General features: G+C 38.6%; 1 protein-coding gene across 4 annotated transcripts in view; it reads left to right on the plus strand.

Annotated features, from left to right (window-relative positions):
* LOC101855749 (PAN2-PAN3 deadenylation complex catalytic subunit Pan2) overlaps positions 1 to 26648 on the plus strand; it is a 51166-nt gene that overhangs the window by 13589 nt on the left and 10929 nt on the right. For 2 of the 4 annotated variants that reach the window (XM_013088026.2, XM_035972384.1), the window contains exons 8-29: positions 1226 to 1370; positions 1687 to 1831; positions 2542 to 2618; positions 3073 to 3200; positions 6742 to 6911; positions 7905 to 8065; positions 9149 to 9277; positions 9736 to 9885; positions 11554 to 11747; positions 12938 to 12976; positions 14075 to 14238; positions 15974 to 16104; positions 16900 to 16998; positions 17436 to 17575; positions 19543 to 19669; positions 20452 to 20649; positions 21107 to 21197; positions 21990 to 22144; positions 22693 to 22778; positions 23755 to 23812; positions 24314 to 24493; positions 25152 to 25245. In XM_013088026.2, the coding sequence (XP_012943480.1) occupies positions 1226 to 1370; positions 1687 to 1831; positions 2542 to 2618; positions 3073 to 3200; positions 6742 to 6911; positions 7905 to 8065; positions 9149 to 9277; positions 9736 to 9885; positions 11554 to 11747; positions 12938 to 12976; positions 14075 to 14238; positions 15974 to 16104; positions 16900 to 16998; positions 17436 to 17575; positions 19543 to 19669; positions 20452 to 20649; positions 21107 to 21197; positions 21990 to 22144; positions 22693 to 22778; positions 23755 to 23812; positions 24314 to 24493; positions 25152 to 25245 (2861 nt within the window). The remainder of the gene's footprint in view (positions 1 to 1225; positions 1371 to 1686; positions 1832 to 2541; positions 2619 to 3072; positions 3201 to 6741; positions 6912 to 7904; positions 8066 to 9148; positions 9278 to 9735; positions 9886 to 11553; positions 11748 to 12937; positions 12977 to 14074; positions 14239 to 15973; positions 16105 to 16899; positions 16999 to 17435; positions 17576 to 19542; positions 19670 to 20451; positions 20650 to 21106; positions 21198 to 21989; positions 22145 to 22692; positions 22779 to 23754; positions 23813 to 24313; positions 24494 to 25151; positions 25246 to 26648) is intronic. The other 2 variants (XM_013088027.2, XM_013088028.2) reach the window with 2 other exon arrangements.

Consider the following 26648-nt stretch of genomic DNA (forward strand, 5'->3'; position numbering starts at 1 on the left):
CCCCCACACACACACACCCTTCCCTCCACCACCAGACTTAGGCACTCACTTTTTTTTCATAATCTTGTACATAATGAAAATGTGATTTAGTATGTACCTCTGATATTTTTGTGAATTTCTCAGTAATGAATGTTGTACTTCAAAGCAGGATCAATGCACACTGTAATCTACCATTTTTGTATATCTCTCCCCCCTCTTCTTCCCCGTAGGTGGATCAGCTTGAGCCCATTGATGTTAACGATGAGCTGGCTGCTTACTCTGGCATCCCGATGCCTTACCCAGCTCAGGGCCCGCTGGTCTCAGACTTCCCAGAGGAAATGATGAACCAGGTTTACAGGTATTCAATGTCCCATTTGTGTGACTGTGTTCTTGTGGGTGCAGTCCACTCAGAAGGGTGTGTTGAGGAGGCCACTTGCTCTCTGTTGTGTTCGTCTCTCTGTTTTGCTCTTTCCCTAGATTAAATGGTTGCTTTTATGGACAACCTAGATTTTGGTGGTTTCCAGAAATCTTGACCTACACCAAAAGTGGGCATTGCCCTACCTACAGGAGAAGTTTTGTTTCATTGGTGTGTATATTTGTTTGGTTATAAAGAAAACTCTTTGTCTTTTAAAGAAACTGAACTAGGGGCAAAAACGTTAGCATCGATTTTCTCAAAACATTTTTCAGGATAGCCCTGTTTGTGCTTAAAAGCGATCAAATGTTTGTAATTATGTCTTTGAGCTTCTGTTTATTCACACTCATCAAAGAGCAATGGGTATTATGCCCAACTCCATTTTAAGCACATAGTTTGAATTGTACTTGTTTTCAGTTAACTTGGGTAACTTGCTAGAATGGAAGAGTTCAACGGGTGTCTTCCCTTTTGACATGGTCTTCTTGAAGATAGAAGTCATATTGGAGGTCCTGTCTCTTTAATTACTGAACCATACCATATATGAAAATGTTGAAAACATGCAAGAGATGATTTTGGTTGGAAAGTCAGGGCGAAAAAGAGATGGAGAAAAAGCGGATAATGCTCTCATGGTTTTTAGAGTTTACTAAATGACAAAAGAAATGAATTAGAGATGGTTATGTAACAGTTGCCTGCCAGTTTTCTTTCAATAAGATATGGGTAACTTTTACCCTCGAATGTCAGGGTTAGGGTATTTTCTATAAACAGATGCTTTGTCACAAATAAAATATATTATGTTTTTGTGTCAACTTAATAGCCCCCCCCTTCAATGTTCAGGATGAACGCCCTGACCCCAGACCGGCTGCTCCGAGTCTACGACATGAGGGTGATGAGAGCTATGGCTCCCATCCAAGTGAGCATGGATCCCACATTCCTGCGATTTGTGCCCAGCATTCCTAACCACATCGTCGTGGTGTCTCAGGTGAGTTTTTGGTGTTTTTCTTTTTCAGTTTTTAAAAATCTCGCTACTTCATCACCGTAAGGATTTTTATAATTTTGTTTCATTGCAGTTATGTTGTTGTTTTTTTTCAGTGCTGCATCATTGTTATGGTTTTTATTACATTTCTTCATCATAGAATGCTTTTTGTCACCTGTTGGATGAAAAATCAGAGAAAATTGTCTATTTCTAAAAAAAATTAGGCAAAAAAATGTCTTCTTTGCTATGAAGAATGGAATCATCACTGACCGTTTGGGAAGAGGGTTACTTAACTGATGCTGTGTGTTTTTTTAAACTTCAGATGGGCAGCTTTCAGCTTGTGGAGACAATCAGCGGAGGTCCACCGAGCACTCAGTTGGCTTACCCTGTCAATACACAAGGAGCAGCGATTATTGCATTTGACATTTCTTCTACATACCAAGCATTGTGTTTCGGTGATAGCTCAGGTTTGTACATTTGTGAGGCATTGTGGTCAAATCAGACGCTTGTCAAAATAATGAAATAGAAGATATTGGCATTTTACCGACCGTATCTAAAGTTTTATAGAATTTTTTTTGGCTCATCACCTTTATCTTCATTTCACAACACATTTCTGTGTTAACTTTTTCTGAAAAACGTTGATTAGAGGCCCAAAAAATGTAAATTTTCAGTTTCTGAGGACTGTCAGGCTTTGGAAGTCACCAAACTTTAGCGGCCATTTTCTAGCTAATTTTACCTTTGAAACCAGGCGACCCCCACCACCTCCAATCGCAAACATATCGACTTCTACTCAAGATAGATGGGCACTTTTTTCATTGAAAGATAAACGAATAAACAAGCTTTGAGATGATACTTATAACTTCACGTACCCAAAAATTGATGAGCGCCTGATTCCACCCCGTCGTGACACATTTGAATTTTGAACATAACTGAGTTCACAAAAGTTAACTGATACTCTTCCTGTAACGTTAATTTTTTGAGTGCAACGGAAATAAAGTTTGCTTCTGTGGCTGAGAACTACCGTAAGTCCTCTATTTGTTTTTCATTAATGTTTTTCCAAGTCCACTTTACATGTTAATACTTATGTCATTGATACCTCAGATCTTACTTTAATACAATGTATGATGAATGTAATGTCTATTTGATCCAAATAATATTCGTTTTCTTTTCTTTTCAGGAAATGTTCACTTATTTGCTGGCGGTCAAAGTGCAATTTTCAATCAGTTTTCCGTGCCAGTTGAGTTTGCTGATCCTGTAAGTGCCTGTTAATGTTTATTTAGGTTTAGATTTCATTTTTTTGGTTTGCACATTATTTCGTTTTCTGGGATTGGGTAATTTCTTTTTTTTTAAAGTTGTTTTTGATAATGTTCAGCGGGTTGTTTATTTTTGTGCAGTTGGAATGAAATTAGAAATCTATATGCATTTGTTAAAACATAATAATTTATTTTAGTGTTTGTGTCTATTGCAAATAAAAATAGCGCGCCCCCCCCCCCCCCCCCCCCCCACACACACACACCCTTCCCTCCACCACCAGACTTAGGCACTCACTTTTTTTTCATAATCTTGTACATAATGAAAATGTGATTTAGTATGTACCTCTGATATTTTTGTGAATTTCTCAGTAATGAATGTTGTACTTCAAAGCAGGATCAATGCACACTGTAATCTACCATTTTTGTATATCTCTCCCCCCTCTTCTTCCCCGTAGGTGGATCAGCTTGAGCCCATTGATGTTAACGATGAGCTGGCTGCTTACTCTGGCATCCCGATGCCTTACCCAGCTCAGGGCCCGCTGGTCTCAGACTTCCCAGAGGAAATGATGAACCAGGTTTACAGGTATTCAATGTCCCATTTGTGTGACTGTGTTCTTGTGGGTGCAGTCCACTCAGAAGGGTGTGTTGAGGAGGCCACTTGCTCTCTGTTGTGTTCGTCTCTCTGTTTTGCTCTTTCCCTAGATTAAATGGTTGCTTTTATGGACAACCTAGATTTTGGTGGTTTCCAGAAATCTTGACCTACACCAAAAGTGGGCATTGCCCTACCTACAGGAGAAGTTTTGTTTCATTGGTGTGTATATTTGTTTGGTTATAAAGAAAACTCTTTGTCTTTTAAAGAAACTGAACTAGGGGCAAAAACGTTAGCATCGATTTTCTCAAAACATTTTTCAGGATAGCCCTGTTTGTGCTTAAAAGCGATCAAATGTTTGTAATTATGTCTTTGAGCTTCTGTTTATTCACACTCATCAAAGAGCAATGGGTATTATGCCCAACTCCATTTTAAGCACATAGTTTGAATTGTACTTGTTTTCAGTTAACTTGGGTAACTTGCTAGAATGGAAGAGTTCAACGGGTGTCTTCCCTTTTGACATGGTCTTCTTGAAGATAGAAGTCATATTGGAGGTCCTGTCTCTTTAATTACTGAACCATACCATATATGAAAATGTTGAAAACATGCAAGAGATGATTTTGGTTGGAAAGTCAGGGCGAAAAAGAGATGGAGAAAAAGCGGATAATGCTCTCATGGTTTTTAGAGTTTACTAAATGACAAAAGAAATGAATTAGAGATGGTTATGTAACAGTTGCCTGCCAGTTTTCTTTCAATAAGATATGGGTAACTTTTACCCTCGAATGTCAGGGTTAGGGTATTTTCTATAAACAGATGCTTTGTCACAAATAAAATATATTATGTTTTTGTGTCAACTTAATAGTTTGAGTATCTTACTACTAATGGAGCTAAGGCCAAATTTTGTGAACAGTATATTCTCAGAAACTACCCAATGAAAAAATATGGAACTTTGCCAGTACCCATAACTTGAAACGTAGTGTTGCACTATTGTATTTTCATTAAGATCAAATGTGTAAGAAGAAAGCCCATTGTAAGTTAAATTCAGTCCTTTTGTAGCGATAGCCATCATTTGCTTCGACATTGTATATTCACTGCGGATTGCCAACTGCGCCGAAGGATATTTTGTGTTCAGTTATACGTGGTTTCGGTCTCTCACCTTTGACCGTCTTTTCACAGCGGGTTTGGAGCGCTCAAACAAGAAAAAGAAGAAGGAGGAGGAGAAGGAGGAGGAGGAGGAGGAGGAGGTATAGGTGTAGAAGGAGGAGGAGGAGGAGGGCGGGTGAGAGGGAGGGAGAAGAAGAAGAAAAAAAAGGAAAAAAAAGAAGAAGGAGGAGGAGGGGGAGAACAAGAAGAAAAAGAAGGAGAAGAACAATCAAGTAGAAATACATGTTACAAAGTGGGGACTTTTTCGTTTGTTACCCTACCTTGGGAGAAAGAGAGAGAGAAAAAGGAAGAGATAGAGGAGGCCAGAAAGCACTGCAGAGGGAGGGTGGTGAGAGTGACAGGGAGGGTGTCGTTGAAAGCGCTAAGAGTAGCTTACCGTAGGCCTATTTAATGTAGTCATGGGTCAAAGTCAAAGATTCAGCCAATCGTAGCCGGTTTACACCTTGCGTGTAGTTGCATGTGTGTGTATTTCTAGATCTAATATCTAGATCAAGATTTTTAAAAATCATGAAGGTATTGAAAGTAGATTTCTCCTGCAGTGGATTTAGCGCACACACCGAACTGCGCCGAAGGATATTTTGAGTTCAGTGTGTTCATGTGTTGATCTACGTCAAAGAGTCTACATAACAAGGGGGGCCACTTCTCTCTTTGAGCCAATTAAAAAAGTGTCCTCAAAATTTGGTGGCGCCCTCTTCGCAAATGCGCACCCTTTGTGAACAGAGTTACCCTACTTGAGTTTTAAAAAATCAAAGTGAAACTAGCAAGTTTTTGAATAAATTTCGGATGAACGCTTTTTAAAAATGGTTACGCTGACAAAAAACCTCTTCCGGAGGAAAGGGTGATTGTTTTCTTCGTTTAATTTGAATTTAGAATGAAAGGCGAGAGGTCATTAAAATAAAAAAACAACTAAAACTCCGCACTGAACGAACCCGAACTGCTGATGAACAGCAGTCGATCTGCGCACGCAAGGAGGTACTATTCCTATTCTTCTTCTGGAAAAACGAAAGAGCTTCAAAACAGACTGCAGCGCCATCTGAAGCAAAGAGCGGACTTCCGGTGGACACTTTTTTGGCTGAGTGGCCCATCTTGTTATGTACTATCTTTGTCTACGTCTAGATTTAATATCTAATCTAGATCAAGATAAAAAATCATGAAAGTATTGAAAGTAGACTAGATTTCTCCTGCAGTGGATTTAGCGCGCTCGCCGAAGGATGAGTGTATTTTCTGCACAGTGTCTAGATGAGATCTAGAGTCAAGAAGAATCATGAAATGAAAGTATAATCTAGATTTAGATGTGACATTTCGATAACCTATTGAATATTGAAAGTGGATTTTTCTTATTATGCATTAGATTCTAAGATCTAGATCTAAATCTATATGTGAAGCTTAGATCGAGATCAAGAATGATGAAAGTATTGAATGTGGATTTTTTCCTGCTCTGAATAGATCTAGAGTCTAGAACTAGGCTGTCGGTAAATCTAGATCGAGATAAAAAATCATGAAAGTATTCATGAAAGTGGGTTTTTCCTGCTGTAAATAGATTTAGAAACTAGGCCATCTGTGACGCCTGTCCGTTGTTAAAAATGTGAATTTCTAAACTTAGATCTATCTTTGGGCCTAGGCTCCTTCTTTCAATTATAGGCCTATGTCTTTATAGTCCTTCGAGGTCTAGGCTAGATCTAGAATCTAGATAAGGTTCTTCTAGGAAGCAACCATTGGCATGTAGGCTTAACCCTTTTAAAAAAAAGTGATTGAGCTGGCACTTTAGGAGTAAATGCCACGCCTCCGAAGAGGGGGAAGAAGTCTTACCCCTAGAGGTAGTCAAGAGGGGGTGCTACATGGATAAATTCAAAGTAAAATATTTATGTTTTGTTTCTTTCCTGTTTTCAGTCTTTTTCCTCTTCTTAACTTTCCTAATACTTTTTCATTATTATGTGCTTTTACTAGTACAAATAAATCATAAATCTGTAATATGATGGGATTGAAAGTAAGACCTTTCTCTTGTAGTTGTCAGGTGTTCTCCGTCTTTTGACCTGCATGTTCCACTGTATTTGGGTGGTGGATGGGGGCTTTTGTGGGTTTTACTCCTTTTGATTTTCAGTATAGTAGCATTTGTTTTGAACTCAGTCACTGCTTTTCATCAGTTGCAGTGTGTCACAATTTTGTGTAAAGAATGAAAATTTGTGTGGGAGAATTTAGACACAAAGAAAATTCAATCCAACTAGACAAGTAATTGTCAGTGTGGTCAACACGTCATACAGCTGTACTTGATTCCTTAAAATGTATTATTTTTTCCCTCTTTTATGCTGTTGAAATCTTAAGGTTGTTTTTTTTTTTCATTAAAAAGATTTTTTTGCTGTTTGGTTCTCAGAAAACCAGTTCCGATTGACCCCGAAATTCTGCGCACAATGAAAGTATACCAGAACATTGGATATGCACCGAATACCACGAAGCAGAAAAGAAATGTCATTCCCTATGATCTTTCTGAAAAGGGCACCAAGGACCGAAAATCCAGTGTTCCAGAATCCCCAAGTGGAAGAGGTAAGAGAGATTGGCTCACAAGCGTCATCAGGTTAAAAAAATTATTTTTCATTAATCGTCATCAGGTTAAAAAAATTATTTTTCATAAATAATGTCCGTTGCCGGGGAATAGAAATGTGGTGGGCTTCAGTGAACCAGTGTTTTGCTGTTTATGGATGGCATTTAGTATGATTGGAAGTGATGTTGGGCATCCCAGTGTAGGAATGTATTTATCTCATGTACCCACTTATGGGCTCTGTGAGGTGCCTAATAGCTGATTTGGTGTCATGCTTGATTTAGTTGCAGGTGATCCTGATTCAAATCCCCTTGTGGTGTTTTTTTTGGTGTTAGATTGGCTCTAATTCCACTTGGTTTGGTACTGTCGGAGGTGGACAATAAATTTGAAGGTGTAGCCTCTTGAACAGCTATACATTGTTTATTTGAGAGTATAACCCATTTCATAACAATTCTTTGGGGGACCTTGGGAGGTCCAGTAAGAAGACCCAAGAAAGTTCAAGGTCTCTATTCTTCTACTATCCACTTCTGCTGTCTGTTTACGTACCAAACACTTTCAACAATCTACCAGTGGCTTTTTTAGTCTGTATTTGTTGCAAGTGAGTTTTTATTGGTGAGGTGTGCTGACAAAATGAGTTACTTCTTGCAATTCATGAATGGAGACGTTGGCTGAAGATGCCCATCAGATTTGTAGATTTTTCTACTGATGCCTTTTTCTCAAAGTTAAACATGTCTTTTGTGAGTACATATTATGAATTGGACCAATCCAACCTATAAATTTGACATAGGGTCTATAGGGCTAAAGTCCAAGAATTAACTCATTTTGTCGGTATATCTCACATTTTGTTCTAACTTCTCCATATTTTTTTTATTAGAATCATATTCTCTTTGATTGCTGCTATTTTAATGTATTGACAAGATGCTTTTAAAATGTATATTATTGCTTGTTTCTTGAAGTTGGAAAAGTTGCTTAACAGAAGTCTTTTCTCTTTGTTACAGGAGATGACCCATTCATGGGTGTGCCGAAACGATATCGACGAGTGGAAATAAAATACTCGAAACTGGGAGTGGAAGATTTTGACTTCAGACATTACAACAAGACTAATTTGGCTGGTCTGGAGCCTCACATACCAAATGCCTATTGCAACTCTATGCTACAAGTAAGTGGATTGCAGAAGAAAGAAAAAAAAAAATATATGTATGGGATGCATCATGGTGAAATCAAGTGCTTGTCAGAATAATGAAATCAAAGAAATTGGCGGGTTTTTTTTAGCTGTAGGGCAGTTTTTAAAAATTGAATTTCCTTTTCTTTTCACTTAACACTTTTTATGTCCATTTGAAGTCACATTCCTGCATGGATTTTACTGAAAAACAGGGGTCAAATACGCAAAAAAAATTTAATTTAGCTTTCAAGGATGCTCAAGCTTTGGAAGTCACGTAACATTTGCGGCCATTTTCTCACTTAATTTCCTTTGACCCCCACTTCTTTGAATCGCAAGTTTCTCAGCTTCTGTTCACGGTAAATGTTTTGTTTTTTCCCATCAAAGTTAAGACAAATGAGCAACCGTTAAGATGACGCCAATAACTCCTATAAGCCCAAAAATTGATGAGCACCTAATTCCACCACTACCACGTCATGACACACATACCTTTCGCCCTGCTTATTGCTTGGCATCGCAATGAATAAGAGGGTTTGTCTTGTGTTTTTGCGATAAAGGGATACTCTCACTCTTGCCTTCTCCAGAGTTTGCTTCTCTGGCTGTTCCAAATGTTTGTCAATTCAATCTATCGTTTTTAAAAAACTTGTTGGATGCAGTCAGATCCAGGTAAAAATGTATTGCCTGGACTGAATAATATACTTTGAGTCAGAAATGTGGCTAGCTTGCACTTTCACTATAAGATAACTCAAATCTTTATGGAAAGCATGGGAACAGAAGTAATAATAATAAATTGAATTTGCATTTGGTGTAAATTAATACAATATTGCAGAACATATGCACATACCATTTGTCTTTTTCCATAACATTTACACATACCAATGTCTTTTTACATTTCCGTTGCTGCCAGTTGTCAAGTTCTGTGAACTGAGGAAAATGGTACCTTTCCACAAGGACAACATTTTCTCCTTTATCAATGAAAGTTGAATGATCTTAAAGCGTGAATTGATAGGCGAGTGTAGTGGACTACCGTCCAAGTAAAAAAAAACAAACCCCAAAGAACTATTGCTATATTTACTTCCTCAGGTCTTGTACTATTTGGAACCTTTGCGCTGTGCACTCCTTGGCCATGTCTGTGAGAGAGAGTTTTGCTTGTCCTGTGAGCTGGGATTTTTGTTCCATATGTTGGATTCTCAGAAAGGAAATACTTGTCAGGTTTGTAGAGCTAAAAAAATTTAGGTTTTGAAGCCCCTAATGGAGTCTTGAAAATATGACCAAGTTCATTATATTGTGTATATATTTTGTCTGAAGTATGCAAATTAATACATTTTGGAGGGTGGTTTAAGTCAGCTTTGAAATGAGTGATTCAGCAGATGACACTGAGCAGCATGACTTCTTGTTTTTAAACTTCAGTCATGGGAAGAAATATCTGGCATGTAAGCTGATTTTTTGTGTGCTTGTAAACTTTTCACATTGAAAAAAATTGCCTTTTACAGTACTAATTTTAGGATTTAGGTCAATTATGAAAGAAGTTATGCAGGGGATAATGGTGCTCTCTTATTTCTTTATGCAACATGATTTTACATTTCTATCCCCCAGTGAAGGAAAAAAAGTCTGGATTTATAAGTTATATGGTTGATGCAGACTTTTTGTTTTTTTGTGCAATTGTACAGGCCACCAATTTCTTGAGAGCCTTCAGAACAATGCCCCAGGTGTCTGCCCTGGGTCTGGTGCTTCATGACATCGACGAGAACTGCGGCCGTGTTGACTTCCCTCGCCTCATCCAGAGCTGGCAACGATTTGTCCTGATGCAGATTCATGAGGTATGAGCGGCTGTATGGTCAGAAGTTTTTTTATTCTGCTCTGTGGTTTTTCTTCCAAAGATTGTTGCACCCGATGGTTTATTCGTTCTTGACTCACACTTTCCTTTCTTTTAACATAAAGACATCATTTTATGCTTATTATAATTTTGTATGATAAACCACTTTGAGAAAATGATGCACTCACTAAAAAAAAATTAGTCATTCTAGACCTGCATGTTTGCCGACAATCGTCTGAAATCCGACAATCGCGACCCGACCCGCGAACCGGCCGATGCTATCGCTAGGCCCGCCTAGTATCAGTCAATGTGCGTAGTGCGAGGCCTGGCCGACTGCCAGCGACCCCTTTTTCTCCCGTCGGCTTCGTCGGCACTTTCGTTTTCGTGCCGACCGTCGACGCGCGCACCGCCGACTGCCGACGTCGGCGTTTCCGACATAATTGTCGGAACCTAAGTAGAAATGCGAATACGAAAAAGGACGACAACTTAAATTATCTACTTTCAGTTTCGTGCTCGAGCGGCCATTTTCAATTTCGTTTGTTGACTAATTCAATTGTTCATATCGTGTGGATTCATTCGTCCGACTCTCTTGTTCTAATAGAATCTAGATCTAGATTTATATAGAGATCATTATAGACGTCAATGGAGGATTCATAATCCAATTCTATTGTGTCAAACCCTATCATAGGTTGTGCTGTAATATTAATATTGGTAAAAATAAGCATTTCATCAGGTGCGTGAATTATTATTATATTTAGATCTATAGTCTAGATTCTAGATCTAGTTTTGAATCTAGACTCAGCTGAGTCCCTCTGTTCGGAATCGGATGCGGATTTCTAGTTCAAAGCCTAGAATCTATTCCTATTCGCTTGTTCTTCAAGATCTAGATCTAGAATCTAGATTTTTCTATATCTATATCTAGATTTATTTTTTAGATTACTAGTCTAGTAGATCTAGATATCTAGATCTAGATCTATAGTCTATATGGAGGATTCATATTCCAATTCTATTGTGTTATTGTATCAAACCCTATAGCAATGTAGATGTAAGCCATATAGATAAAATTTAGATCTAGATCTAGAATCTATATGCTCCTTGTTTGTTTTGGAGTGTGGTTTTTTAATTAATTTGTTTTTTTCATTTAGTACTTGTTTTGGCCTTTTTACATGCGAATCCCTTTAAGATGAGGCCCGATGCAGGTTCTTTTTGGGGTAGGGTTAGGGTTAGGTCTCTTCTTTATTTTGTTTGTTGGGGTGGTCGCTCGTTACTCGGATGTCCTTCCTTATGACACCCACTAAGGCTTTTTTTTTTGGGGGGGGGTTGCGCAAAATTTTCAGACAATCTGGTTGAGGCTCACATGCAGGTCTATCATTCCGGCAATTAACCAGTTTCCAATAGACTTTCTAATTTCCGTGGCTATTTGGAACTGATTGTTTGGTAGGATGAACTTAAGTCAAGCTGTATGCTTACTTCTTTCTATATGTAGGATTCAAGGTTTTCTTTGAACCTGTGACTTTTCTTTTGTGCTGTACTCTGTATGTCCAGAAAAGTTAATTTTTTATTTACAGTTGACTTTTTAAGTTTGCAAGACTAGGGTAAGGAAGGTCTGGTTGTTGGAGTGTGAGGTGTACTGAGCTGCCAGGTTACTTTTTTTCTCTCTCCATGTCCTCAGGAAACGTGTGTACCTATTGAAGTCGACTCCACTGAGGGATCTCAGGCAGAGCAAAAATCAAAAGGCCCATCGAAAGAAGGAGAGGGCGAGGAGAAAAAGAAAGGAAAAAAGAAAAAGGCAGATGATGTCAAGACTGACTCATCTGGACAGGAGGGAGAGGGAGGAGGAAAAAATGCAGAAGGGAAAGAGAATAAGTAAGTGTTTGTAAAGTTGTGACCGTGTTTACAAGACGGCACAGAGATAATAAAATCTACCGTTCACTTAGATGGATGTTTCCTGACCTATATTTCGTGAGTGAGCTAATGACAAAAGGGTGAACTCACTAAACAAACAAAAGGCAGGTCACACAATACATGGGTAGATCTCACCTAAAATACCACTGATATTTTATCCCCAAGGTAATTTAGTAAGTCGTTTCAGTGTTGATAGTGTAACTTTTTTCTGGAAAGGGTTACTGGATTTAATTTTCCTTATACCTGATTGAAGTTCATTTTTACTCTGAGAACAGACGGGGATTGTGAGCTATATGACCTCGAACCTGTGTAGTACAAGGGGAGGGGCTTTCTAGTCTTGTAGTTTGGTGTATACTTCGCATGCAAAAGTACATGGTTTGATTCTTGTTTTGTATAGGCATAGGCATAATTGATAGAAAACTTTGGGTATTTTCTCAGGTTCTTCACTCCTGTGGTCTAGAGCAGATGGTGTCAATTACCTTGTCTGACTGGATGTGAATGAAAAATTATTAGATCACATGTTATGTACACATTTGCATTATGATGACACTTTGCCAATTAAAAGTCTGAGAACTGGTTTATTGAGATTGGTTGCAAAGTTAAAATTCTAAATGAAACTGTCCCCCAGAGCTGAAGAAAGTTTTGTCAATTCAAGTAAAGACCTGTCTTTGAAAATCCAGTGTGACTGTCTGAAGGGAAATGGACCTTTGTTATTGTAGGATATTTAATTGTATGTTAATGAACATTGCAGTAAACTACCCCCCTGATTTAGTGGGAGGGGAAGAAGAAGAAGAAGAAGACAAAAAAGGACACACTACTTTGCCAGTTTGCTGAAATGTATGATGTTGCAACATCATTTTATTTTCTGCTCCTGCATTACTTTTATAACTTTGAATCCATCTCTTGATCCTCAGATTATGTTTTCACTAGCTGTGTATGGTCCATTGTTTTCAATTCCCGAAGGGTCCAGTTATTCATATTCTTCTAATTTGTGTCGCGTCACTTTTTAATGTCAAAGCTACAGAATAATTTGTTTTGCTATTTCAAACTTGCTTGTTTTCTACAGAGATTACTTGAGTATTCGGTAGTTTTGTTTTTTCTCCATTCTATAAATGTTTTTCCATCAACTCTTCGCAACTTCTATTTTTCAGTTCTGAGGCTGGTGAAGAAAGCCAAGAGGAGCCCCAGGTGTAAGTATTTTATCCCCATTGATCTTTCTCTGCAAAGGTTTACTTAGTTTCGCAAGATCATGGAAATGTAGCAATACATGGTTTGTTGCAGTGTTGTTTGTACAATGGAAATTTATTGTATGAAATGTGTACTTTTGCACTGAAAATGCTGGTCCTAGGTACACATGCCAATCGCAGAAGCGTAATAAGCTAAAAAATATTCAATGTTTTCAGAAATTGTCCACAAAGTCAGTGCTGAACAGCCTCTTTGGGTACTGATTTCAGAACTCGGCGGCTTTTGCTAGTGATGGTACTGAAGTTAGTAGATCTATTTTGAGTTTACTCTGCCAGTATTGGTTTGTTTAAAGCCTGGAGCTATTGGCACTTCCATGTTAAGTGGCATGAAGATTTCAGTGTTGTGAAATTGTGGTATTTCATGTTAAAAGCTTTTTGCCATCTTTTGTCGAAGTAAGGAAAGCGTTAAAGTTTTGTTAAAGATATTTTTCATTACCTGTATACAATATTTTTGGGGACTTTGTTACTATGAACTCCATGTTGAGGAACTTATGTAATTTGGGGGGGGGGGGAGGGTTGGTTGAGTGTCTCCTTGAGATATGATTACTTTGTAAATAAAAAGCTCTTCTTTTGCTCTCTGTCTGCATCACTTACAGTGTCCTTGAACTCTGACTTTTTGGTAGTCAAAGCTTTCCTCTTACTGGCACATTCTTATCAGAGGTGGACATTAGATTCCTCTTAAACGACCTTACTGTTACAACTTTCAGTGTTTATGGGGACTAAAGAATCATACTGTAAACTGTACCAGTCACTTATTAGGTCAATTTTGTTAAGATTGCCATGCAAGTAAATGCTTATCATGCATCATGCCTCGAACCTGAAGTAAGCGATCTTTGTTCATGGTGGCTTGAAGGCTTAATGTACTTTCATACACGTTCACATGAACATTTCTAAATGGTTTATAATGCAAAAGTGTAGAGGTTGCAAAGTCAAATTTGAAACCATAGTTTTTCTCTCCTGAAATGGAGGCTAGAGTGCATGATGTATGATGATGGGGGTGAAAGAAGTGACACAGTTTGTACAGTTTCATACCCAATTTTAAAGGAGGCCCTTTAAAAACTTTCTCAGCACGATGACTCGCTCCATCATCCGAGACTTGCTGGGAATCAAGATCAAGTCTTCTCTTCAGTGCAAGTGTGGTCTACAGAGTGAGCGTATCATTGATGGCACTCACATCAACCTCATGTACCCTGACTACCGTCCAATTGGTGAGAGAAGCTGGAGATAGTGTTTGGAAATATTGTCTTGGCATTCGACTTCTCTTAGTGAGGGGATAGGGGTGGAGGGGAGGGGGAGACGCAAAACTTGAAGTGTGTAGCAAACTGGCGAGTGGGAAATGCAGTTGTAAAAGAGTCTTTACTTTTTACCCCCACGGATTGGCGATGGTAAGAAGCCGTCCCTTTTCCCCTGGGGATGCTGATGGGAGACGGTGTGATAGCAACAAAAACGTTGCTGTCATGATCTCCCTTTTGACATAGGCAATTGTTAAAGTTAAATTTCTTTACTGAATGGGTTGTGTGGTCTTTGAGGTAAAAAATTAGTTTGTATACAACACTTGGAGTAATTTTTCAGGGAAAAAAATGTTGAGTAGACCTAGTATGAGTGCTGCTTTACTCTTACGCCATGATGAGAATTCGGGTGCTGAATGAGCTGAATATAATATTTTCAGATTCGATTCAAATTCCTTTATTGGTGAACGTGCGATCATCAGTTTGAATTTACTCAGTATGCTGAAATTTTTATAGTGGTTGGGGGTATTTTTGCTGAGATACAGGTGTAGTACTGATGTACCGCATCTGCTTCCTGGTCTTTGGGGGCACTGGGCAGTGTTATGCGCTCTGCGCGCTACATGGGTGGAAAGTGTTAAGGGGTATCTGGAGACATTTGTATCTCAGGCTGTTGAAAAGTTGCAGGAGTGCATTTGATGTGAAAAAAAGTTATCAATCATAGTTGTGGCAGTTTTTGAAACTCGAATGTAACTGTTTGAGCCTGGGAAGTGTGGTTTAGGGATACTGGAAACACACACACAAATTCATATATGTGTAAAGAAAAGATTTTTTTTTGTGGTGGTGTCGTAAGTTAAAAGTTTATTTTGCTAAAGAAATTAGAGAAGTTTCTTTTTTCCCCTCATGTTTGCAGTAGTCTGATGAATGTTAATGGTCCGTTAGAAAAGCACTTGTCACTATTGTTGAATATGGTGACATGTTACAACATTCAAATAACTAACCTGTCCATTTTGTCTTTTAGCGTTCACACTAAGATGTTGTTGGCATTATTATCATTGTTGTCATCTTTCATTGAATTTGACACGGCTGTTCAGTTCACTGTCCCAGTGGTGCACTTAGTTTTCCCGGTTTGCTGTCCTCCTGGGGTAAAAATCCCACCTAACTGTTGGGTTGCTGACAGCCTATTGGGTGATAATTCTGTGAGCTCTGTGGGAAAGAAAGTGTGTAATTTTCTCTTGATTTAGATCCCATGTAAATGCCCTCATGTTTTTAATACTGTAGGTGTGTGAGGTACCAACCAAATGAAAGCCCAAAAGCTCTCAAATGACCCCTTGTCCTTAAACGTGCGTCTTGTTTTGGGCATGTACACTTATTTCATTTGTACATTACCCTACACTGTAATGCACGTATTTCTTTGATTTCTACAAACGTCTGGATTTTACCAATTCCTGAGCAACAGATTGTTATGATTAAGTTCACTTGTAAGAGTCAGCAAGGGTGGTATCCATGAAAAAATTGTTCAGATTCACTAAACAAAATTAGCATGGGGCTGAGTTTTGTTGTCATACCCTGTGATATTTTCTTGACGAACAAGGACTGTTGCATAGCTGAATGGGTTGGGTCAGTTTCACCGGTAACTAAGTGCCGTGCTGGGGAACAGCCATGTGAGTCATTCATATTCGGACTGCACCTGATTATTACCTCCATTGGCACCTAGACGTTTCTTTTCCCTTAGGGCCGAACTCTCCACCACTGTTTGTGACCTTTGCCGAGGTGGTCCAGAACAGCATGACTCCCACCACCAACATCCAGGCCTGGTGCTCCGACTGCAACAGATACCAGCATCATGTGAGTCTTACATTAAGCTCTCGGACTCGTAATCTTAAGGTTGTGGGTTCGAATCCTGCCAGGGGCCCAAAATTGTGTCCTTATTAGTGTTCTAGGGTCTGCTTGGGTAATAACAGCTGTACGGCGCGTAGAGCATGTTATATGTAGAGCGTAGGTATGTGCTACACAAATGCAGTTATTATTACTATTTTTATATAAAGCAGAAAACAATTGCTATGTCCAGTGGCTGAAAAAGGACTGTAATCCTGTGGTAGTAGAAAAATGTGTTCTCTTTGCAAACCCTTCATCTGCCAGAGATGGGTAAATCTTTTGGTGTTCCAAACGTTTATAGTCGAGAATATTTGCTTGCTTATTGAAAATACATGTTTCTGTATGTATGGAATGATCAGAATTGTAGTAAATTTTCAAGGTCTTGAATACATACACAGTGGAAGTAATAATGATGGTTTTTCCAGAGGTTTGGCAAAGGCGTCATATTACAACAAAACAATTTTATGCATTGTGGAAAATTCTTGTTTGGAAGATATGTGCAGCTGTAGTGAATTATAGAATGAAGGTAATATTTTACTTGCAATATAAGGAAAACATGCAAGAATTCTTACAGAGAGGAATTGACTATTGTATAAGGGGCTTCCCTACCACCCTCAATTTTCAGGGCCTTACTCCAAAAAGTTGTTTGCTTAATTTTCAAAGATGTGAAAATTAGAAAGTTACTTTTTATTTCAGTTTATGTGTTGATTTTAACCTTCAACAGGCTTGGTGACTAAATTTTTCTGTTCTGTATATCATTTCCAGTGCCAACGTAAATGCATACAGAATCTCCCTGATGTCTTAGCTCTTAATTGCCACACAGAGAATGAAAAGAACCTGGACTTCTGGAAAGCGCAGTTTCAGGTAGGTGAAGTCATATTTTTTTTCCTTCACTTTTCTTCCATGAATGCTGCTGTTCCTATAATTTAATGAATTCGAACCGTTTCGTTTCTCATGAAAGCAATTTTTTCCCCGCTTTTCTGTTTGCTTTACATTCAGTAGTGAGGAGTGTCCTATTGTCGGTACCTCTCTTTGCTAAAAATTTCCCCACTCAAATTAGCAAGTCTCTTATGCTTAAGTTTCTGTTTTGTATTTGTATTTGTAAAGTGTTCATAAACTTTTTGTTGCTGAAGAGGTTATTGCAGAAGTTGTGTATGTAGTATTATTTTTATTCAGTTACATGTGCTTTAGAAGGCACTGTATTGTGATTAAGTGAATCTGTCTTATTACTTTGCAGAAAAGACAAATATGTAAAAGTTGTCCTTAAATTCAAAAGTAATGCTTGATTCTTCTTTCTGCAGATTGTTCGTGAGAGATTTTCTGAAAGTGATATTCCCACGACTGTGATCCGGCCAGCAAACAGCCACGCCACCAAAAAGTGTCGTTTTGGCGTTGCCTGTCACAGGCCAGACTGCATCTTTTTCCATGACGGGCCAAGAGAGTTAGTGATGCATTTTCTTCACATTTTTTGTATAACTTTTGCAATTTCTATTTTGTCATTTGGAATGCCAATCTCTTTTATCATTTGGTTGAATTTACACAAAGTGTTTAAACCAAACCAACACTCCTGTAGTTCCTTCCATCCCAAACCTAGTCCCAGTGGGTGGTTGGTGGGTGCCCAGGTATGGTTTGCTCCTTTTTTATTATAAAGCATCTATCGTCCTCGTCTCCCCTCTTCTTTTTGTGTTTGTTTCACTCTTGTAACATCTCTAATCTTCAGCACTTATATGACCTTATTGTGTTGCAAGTGCCGTAAAACTTACACCCCCCCCGAAAAAAAATATCGTGATCCCCAGCTCTAATTGATTTTTTAAATTCTGTAATTTTAGAAGGAAGGTAGAGGTCTTGTTAGTTGTTATATGTAGTCCTTCCTGTACCCCGTTTAGGTCTGGTTTATTAGTGATGTTTTTACCGGTGTCTGTGGTGTTGTGAGTAGGCACTTTGCCGTTGCAAATGGAAGACCAGAGTTTGTTCCCTGTGTCGGGAGAATTTTTGTCAAGTGTCTCTGCCTTTCTTGGGATGTTATATTCTTTTCTGGCTGGATTGGACCTGACATGCCGGGTTGAAGCCCCACCTTCTAAATGATCTAAAATTTGTCAATTGGGTTGTAAAACACCAACATTTAAAGATAACCTATAAACTGAAGGCTTTCTAACATGTTTTCACAGATTCCTCCAGTGATATGTTGCTCTGTAGGAATGACTGAAGGATAGTTCTCATTTTGATGTGTGCTCTCACCTCTTTCTGTGTTTACCTCTCCTGAAGGTGTTCTAGTGGGTGGTTGGCGGGTGCTGTGGTGTGGTTTGCTTCTTCTTTCCTATCAAACATCTATCGTCCTTATCTCCCCTCCTTCTTTTTTATGCTGGTTACTCTCTTGTAACACCTCTAATCTTCTGGCGCTCATATGACCTTATGCTGTTGCGAGTGCCGTAAAACCTCTACTAAAACAAAACAAAGTGTTCTAGGTCTCTCTCTTCTTACTGGCAATGTTCCTCACAGAAGGATGAATGCAAGACTGGTGGTTGTGGAAGGGCACTGGTGTCTACTGTTCATTTTGTCATTTTGTATCTTTTTAACGTTTCTTTCATCTTCACCTGTTCCCAACAAAATGTAGATGTCATGGTGCTTACATGCAGTAACTTGCTCTGCAGTAAGATGGCATGATCCATTTTTTGCTTTATAACTGGTTGGAGAGAGCCACTAGTAGGTCCTTCTTTTCTTTCCTTCTGTTCTTTCTGCCTGTCTTTCTTGCTCTTTCCCAGCACTAGATGACAGTTGTGTTGAAGTGCATCTCTTAACTGAATCAGAGTTGGTGGTTGGCGGGTGCTCTGGTCTGGTTTGCTCCTTCTTTCTCGTCAAACATCTATTGTCTTTATCTCCCCTCCTTTTTTGTGTTTGTTACTTTCTTGTAACACCTCAAATGTTCAGCACTTATATGACCTTGTGTTGAATGTGCAGTAAAACTCATACTAAAACTAATCTAAGCGGATGGTTGGTGGGTGCTCTGGTGTGGTTTGCTCCTTCTTTTCTATCAAACATCTATCGTCCTGATCTCTCCTCCTTTTTTATGTTAATTACTCTCTTGTAACACCTCAAATGTTCAGCACTTATATGACCTTGTGTTGAATGTGCAGTAAAACTCATACTAAAACTAATCTAAGCGGATGGTTGGTGGGTGCTTTGGTGTGGTTTGCTTCTTCTTTCCTATCAAACATCTATCGTCCTGATCTCTCCTCCTTTTTTATGTTGATTACTCTCTTGTAACACCTCTAATCTTCGGCTCTTGTATGACCTTGTTGTGTTGCAAGGGCTGTAAAACTCTTACTAAAACTTTAAAAAACTTATCTAATCGAAATAAAACCCAAACAGTTAGCTTGAAGCCACTTCTACTATCTCTTTCTTGCCCAGGTGCGACTCGGAAGCAAAGAAGAAACCTGTTGAAGATGATGAGTTTGGACCCAGTTGGATTCCTATGGGGCTCAAGGTTATTAGGAACCCCGATGGCACTGTGGTTGTATCTGAAATTTCTGATGAGGTGAGCTTGATATGTACAATGAGTGCACTGAATGTTCAATTCATCTAAAAGATAGCTTAAAATGAATGTTGTGGCCTTGAATATTGTTCAAAATTTTCTGTGATCAGCATTTCATAACTTCTTTTTGTTATATTCTGCTTTGTTTTGGGAAGACGTGATTAGAATGTAAATGTTGGTTCTCTGAGAAGCGTAACATAAAGCTCGAACATCTGTAATGTTTGTAAGGCATTCGATTTTATGAAGTCACATCTGTGTGTTCTAATGTTGAGTTTATGAATGTACTTTCAGGCAAATATTGAGCAGGTCTTCAGGAGGAGGGATAGAAGAAAGGATAGACAATGATGATTTCGAATTAGACTGCTTTGTTACTCTGGCGCATGACCAGAAAGATTTTTCCTCTTATGAGATCAATGAATTTTATCTTTAACATCGTGACGTAGGTTCTCGTGTGCCTTCGGTTCTTATAACTTGTATATAAAACTGATTTTGTTTATCTTTTAAGGTCTCAGCATATGCGTATTAGCTGCAGACCTTTTTTATTGCTTTGGACTCAAGGGATAGTTTTGATATTTGCTCCATTTTGGACTTTCTTCAACAATATTTGATGCACTGTCAGATCATTAAGTTTTAAACGGAATCTCCAGCTCTTATAGTATAGAGCAGTTCTTTAAATATTATAAACTTTTAGAGTGTTTTGCATTTAATCAGTGCCTGTAGGAACGTTCATCTAGAAGTGATATAGATTCTTGTCCTTGGGTATTCATAAAAATATTTTAATGCAGGAACCTTTGCCGAGCGAAGAACAAGAGGACGTTCGTTACTACGAGCTGTACAGTGTTGTCAGCAACATCCTGCACTCATCAGGCAGTAATCTGGTGTGTTGTCTGAAGGTCGGAGAACGCTACCATCAGCGCAAGGAGCGTGTCACCTGCACACAGTGGTACCTCATCAACGATTTCTGCATCACTCCGGTGGAGAAGGTATGGGAAATGACCTCTCGGTGTTGGGATTTGCATTTTTTTCTACAAGTACAGAACCGGACTGCTTTACGGAATTGAAACTACGACAATTTATGCTGCTTGCTAGGTTTTGACCAGTTCATATTGTAGATATCGCTCCAATGTCTTTGGCATTTCTATTGCTGCCAGTCCTTATGCAATTATTATTGTTCCAGTATTTTTGCTGTTACCTCTGCACTGCTGTGAGGTAATAGAATTTTATGGGAAAATCCTGTCTTTTTTGTTTTATGGTGGATCTTTTTACGTTCAGTTTTGTAGATTTGTAATAAAAAATTTTATTTTCATTTTTAAATCGCTTTCCTCTTTAGTACAGATGCAGGCTTAAATTCTAAGTAATATCTTGATTTTGCTTTAGTCAATAATTATTGGTAGAAATCTCATGTACATGCTCTTATGGTTTCAACCTTTTTTTTTCCAGGATGAAGCTGTTGATTTCAAGTTGGACTGGAATGTTCCCTGCATCATTCACTATACGCGCAGGAACTTTGTGTCTAATCATGATGTGACAGGTACATAATTTATTTTTGTGATCTCAGTAACTTGTTTTGTTAGCGACAGACTACTTTTTCTCTGATACGTGTAATAAATGGGACTGACTGTTTTGCAGCTGTTGTGTAAGGTCTTAAGTCTATGGTAATAGTTTCCAGTGCAGACTGTCTTGTTGTTATTTTGTAAATCTCCTTAGCTCTTTTCTGTTGTGTAGGTCTTTTCTTTTTTGATTAGTGCTCTATACTGAAATATGGACTCCTGTTGCTGAGTGGCTGGCAAGCTTAGGCTCAGTGATAATATTACTGCCGTCATGTTTAAAAGTACAGTATTTGCAGTTTTTACAACTTCACCGGAGTGTAAAAAAACTGAATGTTGTTACCTAGAAAATAAACTCTTTGCTAATATCCCAAGTCAATAATTTTAAGAATACGATTTTTAGACCTTCCTTTTTATCTTTAAAGCAAATGTTGTTTTCTTGGAAACAGCATTCATTTTTCGGCTCTCCTGTAAAATTGTCAAAACTGCATATGCTGTAATTTTTTAAATGACAACAGGTCAGGCAGTGAAGATATGACAATTTTTGTTAAGATATTCACTTCTTCAAGATGACTTTCTAAGGGTGGTTTTTGAGCTCTCTCCTTGGTATCTTTATAAATGTAAATGTAGTCTTTATCAATAAAATCTCCTAGTACTTGTGTTACATAGAAAACAGGATCACTTCTGACTTTTATGGAAAAACAGTGTAAAGGAAAGGGTATTTTGATTGTACTTTCATGTAATGGTATTGATATAAATTGTTCTATTTTCTGCAGTTAAAAGCTGGTCCAGCCCTGATATTTTGTTCAACGATGCTGCCTTATTGAATCCTGAGCGCCGCAAGATTACATTCCCTCCCCTGCAGCCTGAGGAGTTGCCGAAACAAGGAGATATTGTGGCACTGGATGCGGAGTTTGTCTCTCTCAAGGAGGTTTGTAATCATCTTGCCTGGCGTCTGATTTGAGAGGAATAAAAACTTAAGAAAGAAAATAGGTCGGAAAATTTTAGTCAGAATGTCATGTACATGTGGGTGGTTGGCGGGTGCTCTGGTGTGGTTTGCTTTTTCTCTCGTCCAGACCTCTCCTCCTTTTTGGTGTTTGTTACTCTCTTGTAACACTTCTAATCTTCGGCACTCATATGACCTTATTGTGTTGCAAGTGCCGTAAAACTCTTACTAAAACTAAAACTGTCATGTCCATGTCGCTCTCATAAAATCGCAAGCTGGAGCGGAGCAGTCTATTTATAGGTTATGTCACCCACTTTGTTCTTTTTTTTTTTTAAAATACTTTACTTTGATGATGATATGGGAGTCGGCAACTCTTGTCAGGTTCACCACTTCTAGAGCCTAATGTGTGTTTGTGATTTGTACGAGAATGAGATTTAGTTTAAAGAATGAGTTTGGTGCTAGAACGCTTTTTGTTGATAGTTCAGTATTGGTTTTGTTTCCTCATGTAATGTTTTCTTTGTATGATATATCAGGAGGAAGCCGAACTGCGCAGTGATGGCACTCGCTCCACGATCATCCCGTCTCAGATGTCTGTTGCCAGGATTACATGCATCAGAGGGTGAGGGTTTTTTCCTCTATATTTTGAGTAGACACTTATGTAACTGACTGGGGCAGCATGATCTAGACTGTTGAATGGCCACTGTGTACTGGTCTGTAAAAAATTAGGGTGGGTAAACTTCGGTCTCCAACTAACTGGTGCCCTGAGCAAATTGGCCCAAACAGGTATGCCACAAATAATACTGGCCTTACTTAATTGAAGATTAAAAGTCATCTGATTCTCTTTCTTCGAAAAAACTTAAAATTATTGTCATTATTATTGTTATTGACATTGTTGTCTTTATTATACTGTAGGGGTGACATTTGTGGCCAATGTGATTGTGTCTGCATTGCCTCCCTCTTCTTTGTTTTTTGACTCTGAAGAACCTAACGCAGTTGATCCTTGGTAATTAAATCATGCTTTGCTGTACTGGCGGGTACTCTTGAAAGTATGTAGGTCATAGTAAATTTGGTACAGAGCTGGTTATGTGTCTACTGTACTTTAGTATGGTTGATGTGTTTTCAGCCCATGGTGTTTATGTAGTGGATGGGATTGATTGTTGTAGTCTTCGATCCGGGAGCTCTGGATAGATTTAGTCTCAAGCATTCGAAAGTTGGATAATTGGTAAAATTTAGTGACTTTTCTCTCTGTTTGTGGGATGGTTGCCTTTATACTGGCTGCCATTATTTTGTGTGCTGGTTGGACTTTATGTGGGTTATCATCTGCATATCATGGTTTTATTTCTTGGTCTGTTATATTTATAGTTCCTATCTGTTTTATTTAAGGTTTTTTTTAAAAAAGGACTTTTATTATCCGTAAGGATGTTTCTATACGTTGTATTTTTATTTCCCTCTATACATATGTTTTCATTGTTAATTCATATGTATTTTGATCTTTAATTCTCTTTTTCAACTTCAAGGATTTTTTCACTTTTCTTATTGAGCTCATCTCTTAAAAAGATTGTAATAGATTTTAAAAAAAATGTTTTCTCTTCCAGAAGTGGCCCAAATCAGGGAGAGCCCTTCATAGATGACTACATCAGCACCCAAGAGCAGGTAAATTCAAAGGAATCCTGGAATTTTATAACACAGTCAAATCCTGTTACACGCTATAACAGGAAAGCACCAATTACCATACTTTTGGCTTATCTTGGTTTTTATTATTTGAGTTAAGATTCTTTTAGATTGGATTTGCTAATTTCGAAGGTCTCATGAATATACCTTTACTTTTGAGAGTTTTATTTATATGTGGATTTTTTTTGTTCAAGCTCATGGTGTATCATTTTAAAAAAATGATCTAAACACAAAGTAGTGGAAAAAGATTTCAAAGAGATGTGCTCAGTTTTGCTTTGGGATGAAAAGAGGCTTTTTGTTTTGTTTGAGAGTACCTGATCGATTTAATTCAAATTATTGTGCACCATTGAAGTCCCAGCTACCTGGCACTAGACATGGTTTCAAGAATTTTATTTTGCTTTAGTTATTTTTTTTTAACCTTGAGATGGGAGGGTGAGGTGAATTCTAGAAGTCGCTGCTTACTCATTGTGTGATGTGTTTTAGGTGGTGGACTATTTGACCCAGTACTCTGGCATCAAGTCAGGCGACCTGGATCCTGCCACCTCTACAAAACACCTGACCACTCTGAAGTCCACTTACCTGAAGCTACGCTACCTTGTAGACAACGGTGTCGTCTTCATCGGCCACGGACTGAAGAAAGATTTCAGGGTCATCAATCTCTTGGTAGGCCTGCGGAATGAGTATCCGCCTTCTTATTTTATTAATAAGAAGTGGATGTCATCACTGACGTATACTTCCCTTTCCCCACGAGAGTTGCTTCCTACCCCCCGCCCCCAATCATGACTCCTGTCTTCTATAGAGTTAAAACATTTATACCATGCAGTCGTTTTAATTTTCTATATGACTAAACAAACATTTTATTTCTTTTTGTATGGGGAGGAGGGGGTGATGGAAATTGGAACAAATTGTTTGTGTACAAGTGTGACTTCGATGGAATGGTACTAAAGAACTGTCATAAGATATTTTCCTTTTATAAACATGTCTATTTTTATCTGAAAGTATGATATGCAACAATGGTTCTAAAGGTTCTAAATACTGGATTTTTGTTTGATTAGCATTTCAAATAAGCTAGTTCCTCATACTTGTATTAGATAGTGGACAAGTTTTAAGCTGGTTCATAGAGAAAGGAATGGCCAGGTACGGCTTGCTTGTTTTACTATATTAATATACGGACTGGGAATTGTTGACCTTAAAGGTCGCCCTGTTTTATGTTCTTGTCGGGTTTGTTGGACCATTTTTCTGACAGTCATCAACCCATGTCTAGACTGATGTTGTGTTTTGAAGGAGAGATCCTTATTGTCTTATTGTGCTCAATCTTTAGGTTCCCAAAGCACAAGTGATGGACACTGTTGAGTTGTATCACCTCCCAAGGCAGCGGTATATCTCTCTCAAGTTTCTGGCATGGTACTTCCTCAGTAAGTTCAGTCTTTCTTCTTTGCTGCTTTGTTCAGTATTTTATAAATATCTTTAGCTGATAAGGGCGGTAAATAACAAAATTTGTTTTCAAATTATTTTGTTCTCAAGGAGAGTAAGAAAAATGATTTATTTTCATAGTTTGTAAAATAAACAAAAAATAGGCTTGCTGTATTCTTGTATCGACTTTTGTTTGAGTCAGATAATTAAGCCATTCTTAAAAGGTATTTGAAAGGGGTTTTCTTGTTTATTTTTTAGCTTTTAGTGTATTATTATTACTGCATCTACTTCCACCAGAGGACACAGAAAGGGCATACAGTGGACCCCATTGACACAGTTGGAAGATCTGGATTTTGCAGATGACTTGGCGCTTCTGTCACACACTCAGGAACAGATGCAAGCAAAGACCACAATTTTAAACAGCCTATCAGAGTCTGTTGGATTGAGGACCCATCATGGATAGTCAAAAGTCCTAAGGATAGATGCACTACGAAAGGAACAGGTCATAGTAGAGGGAAATGCACTAGGAGACGTTGAGTCCTGCTATCTTGGGAGTATAACTGACAGAGAGGGAGGAACAGACTCTGAAATAAAGTCCGGTATTGGAAAGACGTAGACTGCATTTATTTCTTTGAACAGATTTGGAGGACCAGGGATATCTTACTTCAAACAAAGCTGAAGATTTTCAACTCAAATGTGAAGTCAGTCCTGTTGTATGGATGTGCGACATGGAACGCATCTCAGCCGTGCATAAATAGGATCCAGGTTTTCTGGAACAAGTGTCTGAGGAAGCTACTGAGGATCAGATGGACAGACAAGATCACCAACGATGAAGTATTATGAAGAACGAGACAGAGCCCAGTCAGAGATGAGATGGGAAGAAGGCGCTGGCGATGGATTGGACATAAAGTCAAGCAGCTGTATAACAAGGAAAGAGTTAGATTGGAACCCACAGGGTAAAAGATAAAGGGGAAGACCAGGTGGAACCTAAAGAAGTGTCACGGAAATGGATGTACAGAAAAGTGGGAAGACATGGAGTGACATCAAGCGACTAGCCAAGGATAGGGAAAGGTGGAAAGTGTTTGTGGCCCATATTCTGATCCAGGGTGGAAAGGGCAACGATGGTGATGATGATCTACTTCAGTACTAGTTATTTAACATGTTTGCATCTGGTACAAGTTCAGTTGCATGAATTGTGTTCCTGTATGGTATCCTCTAGGCCAGGGCAAGATCGACTCTGGGATGGATTCTTTCGACTCCAAATGAGGACTCAAAGAATCGATCTTGTTCCATTTTCCCAGACTCTAAGCTTCGAGTCCGCCCAGGGTCGACGCCTCCCGTCTCCTTTTTTTTAAGCCTGGTTCCTAGCCTAGACTCCGAGAATCGAGGCAAGAATCTAAATCTC

This window comes from Aplysia californica, unplaced genomic scaffold, assembly GCF_000002075.1.
Source record: "Aplysia californica isolate F4 #8 unplaced genomic scaffold, AplCal3.0 scaffold00673, whole genome shotgun sequence".
Classification (NCBI taxonomy): domain Eukaryota; kingdom Metazoa; phylum Mollusca; class Gastropoda; order Aplysiida; family Aplysiidae; genus Aplysia; species Aplysia californica.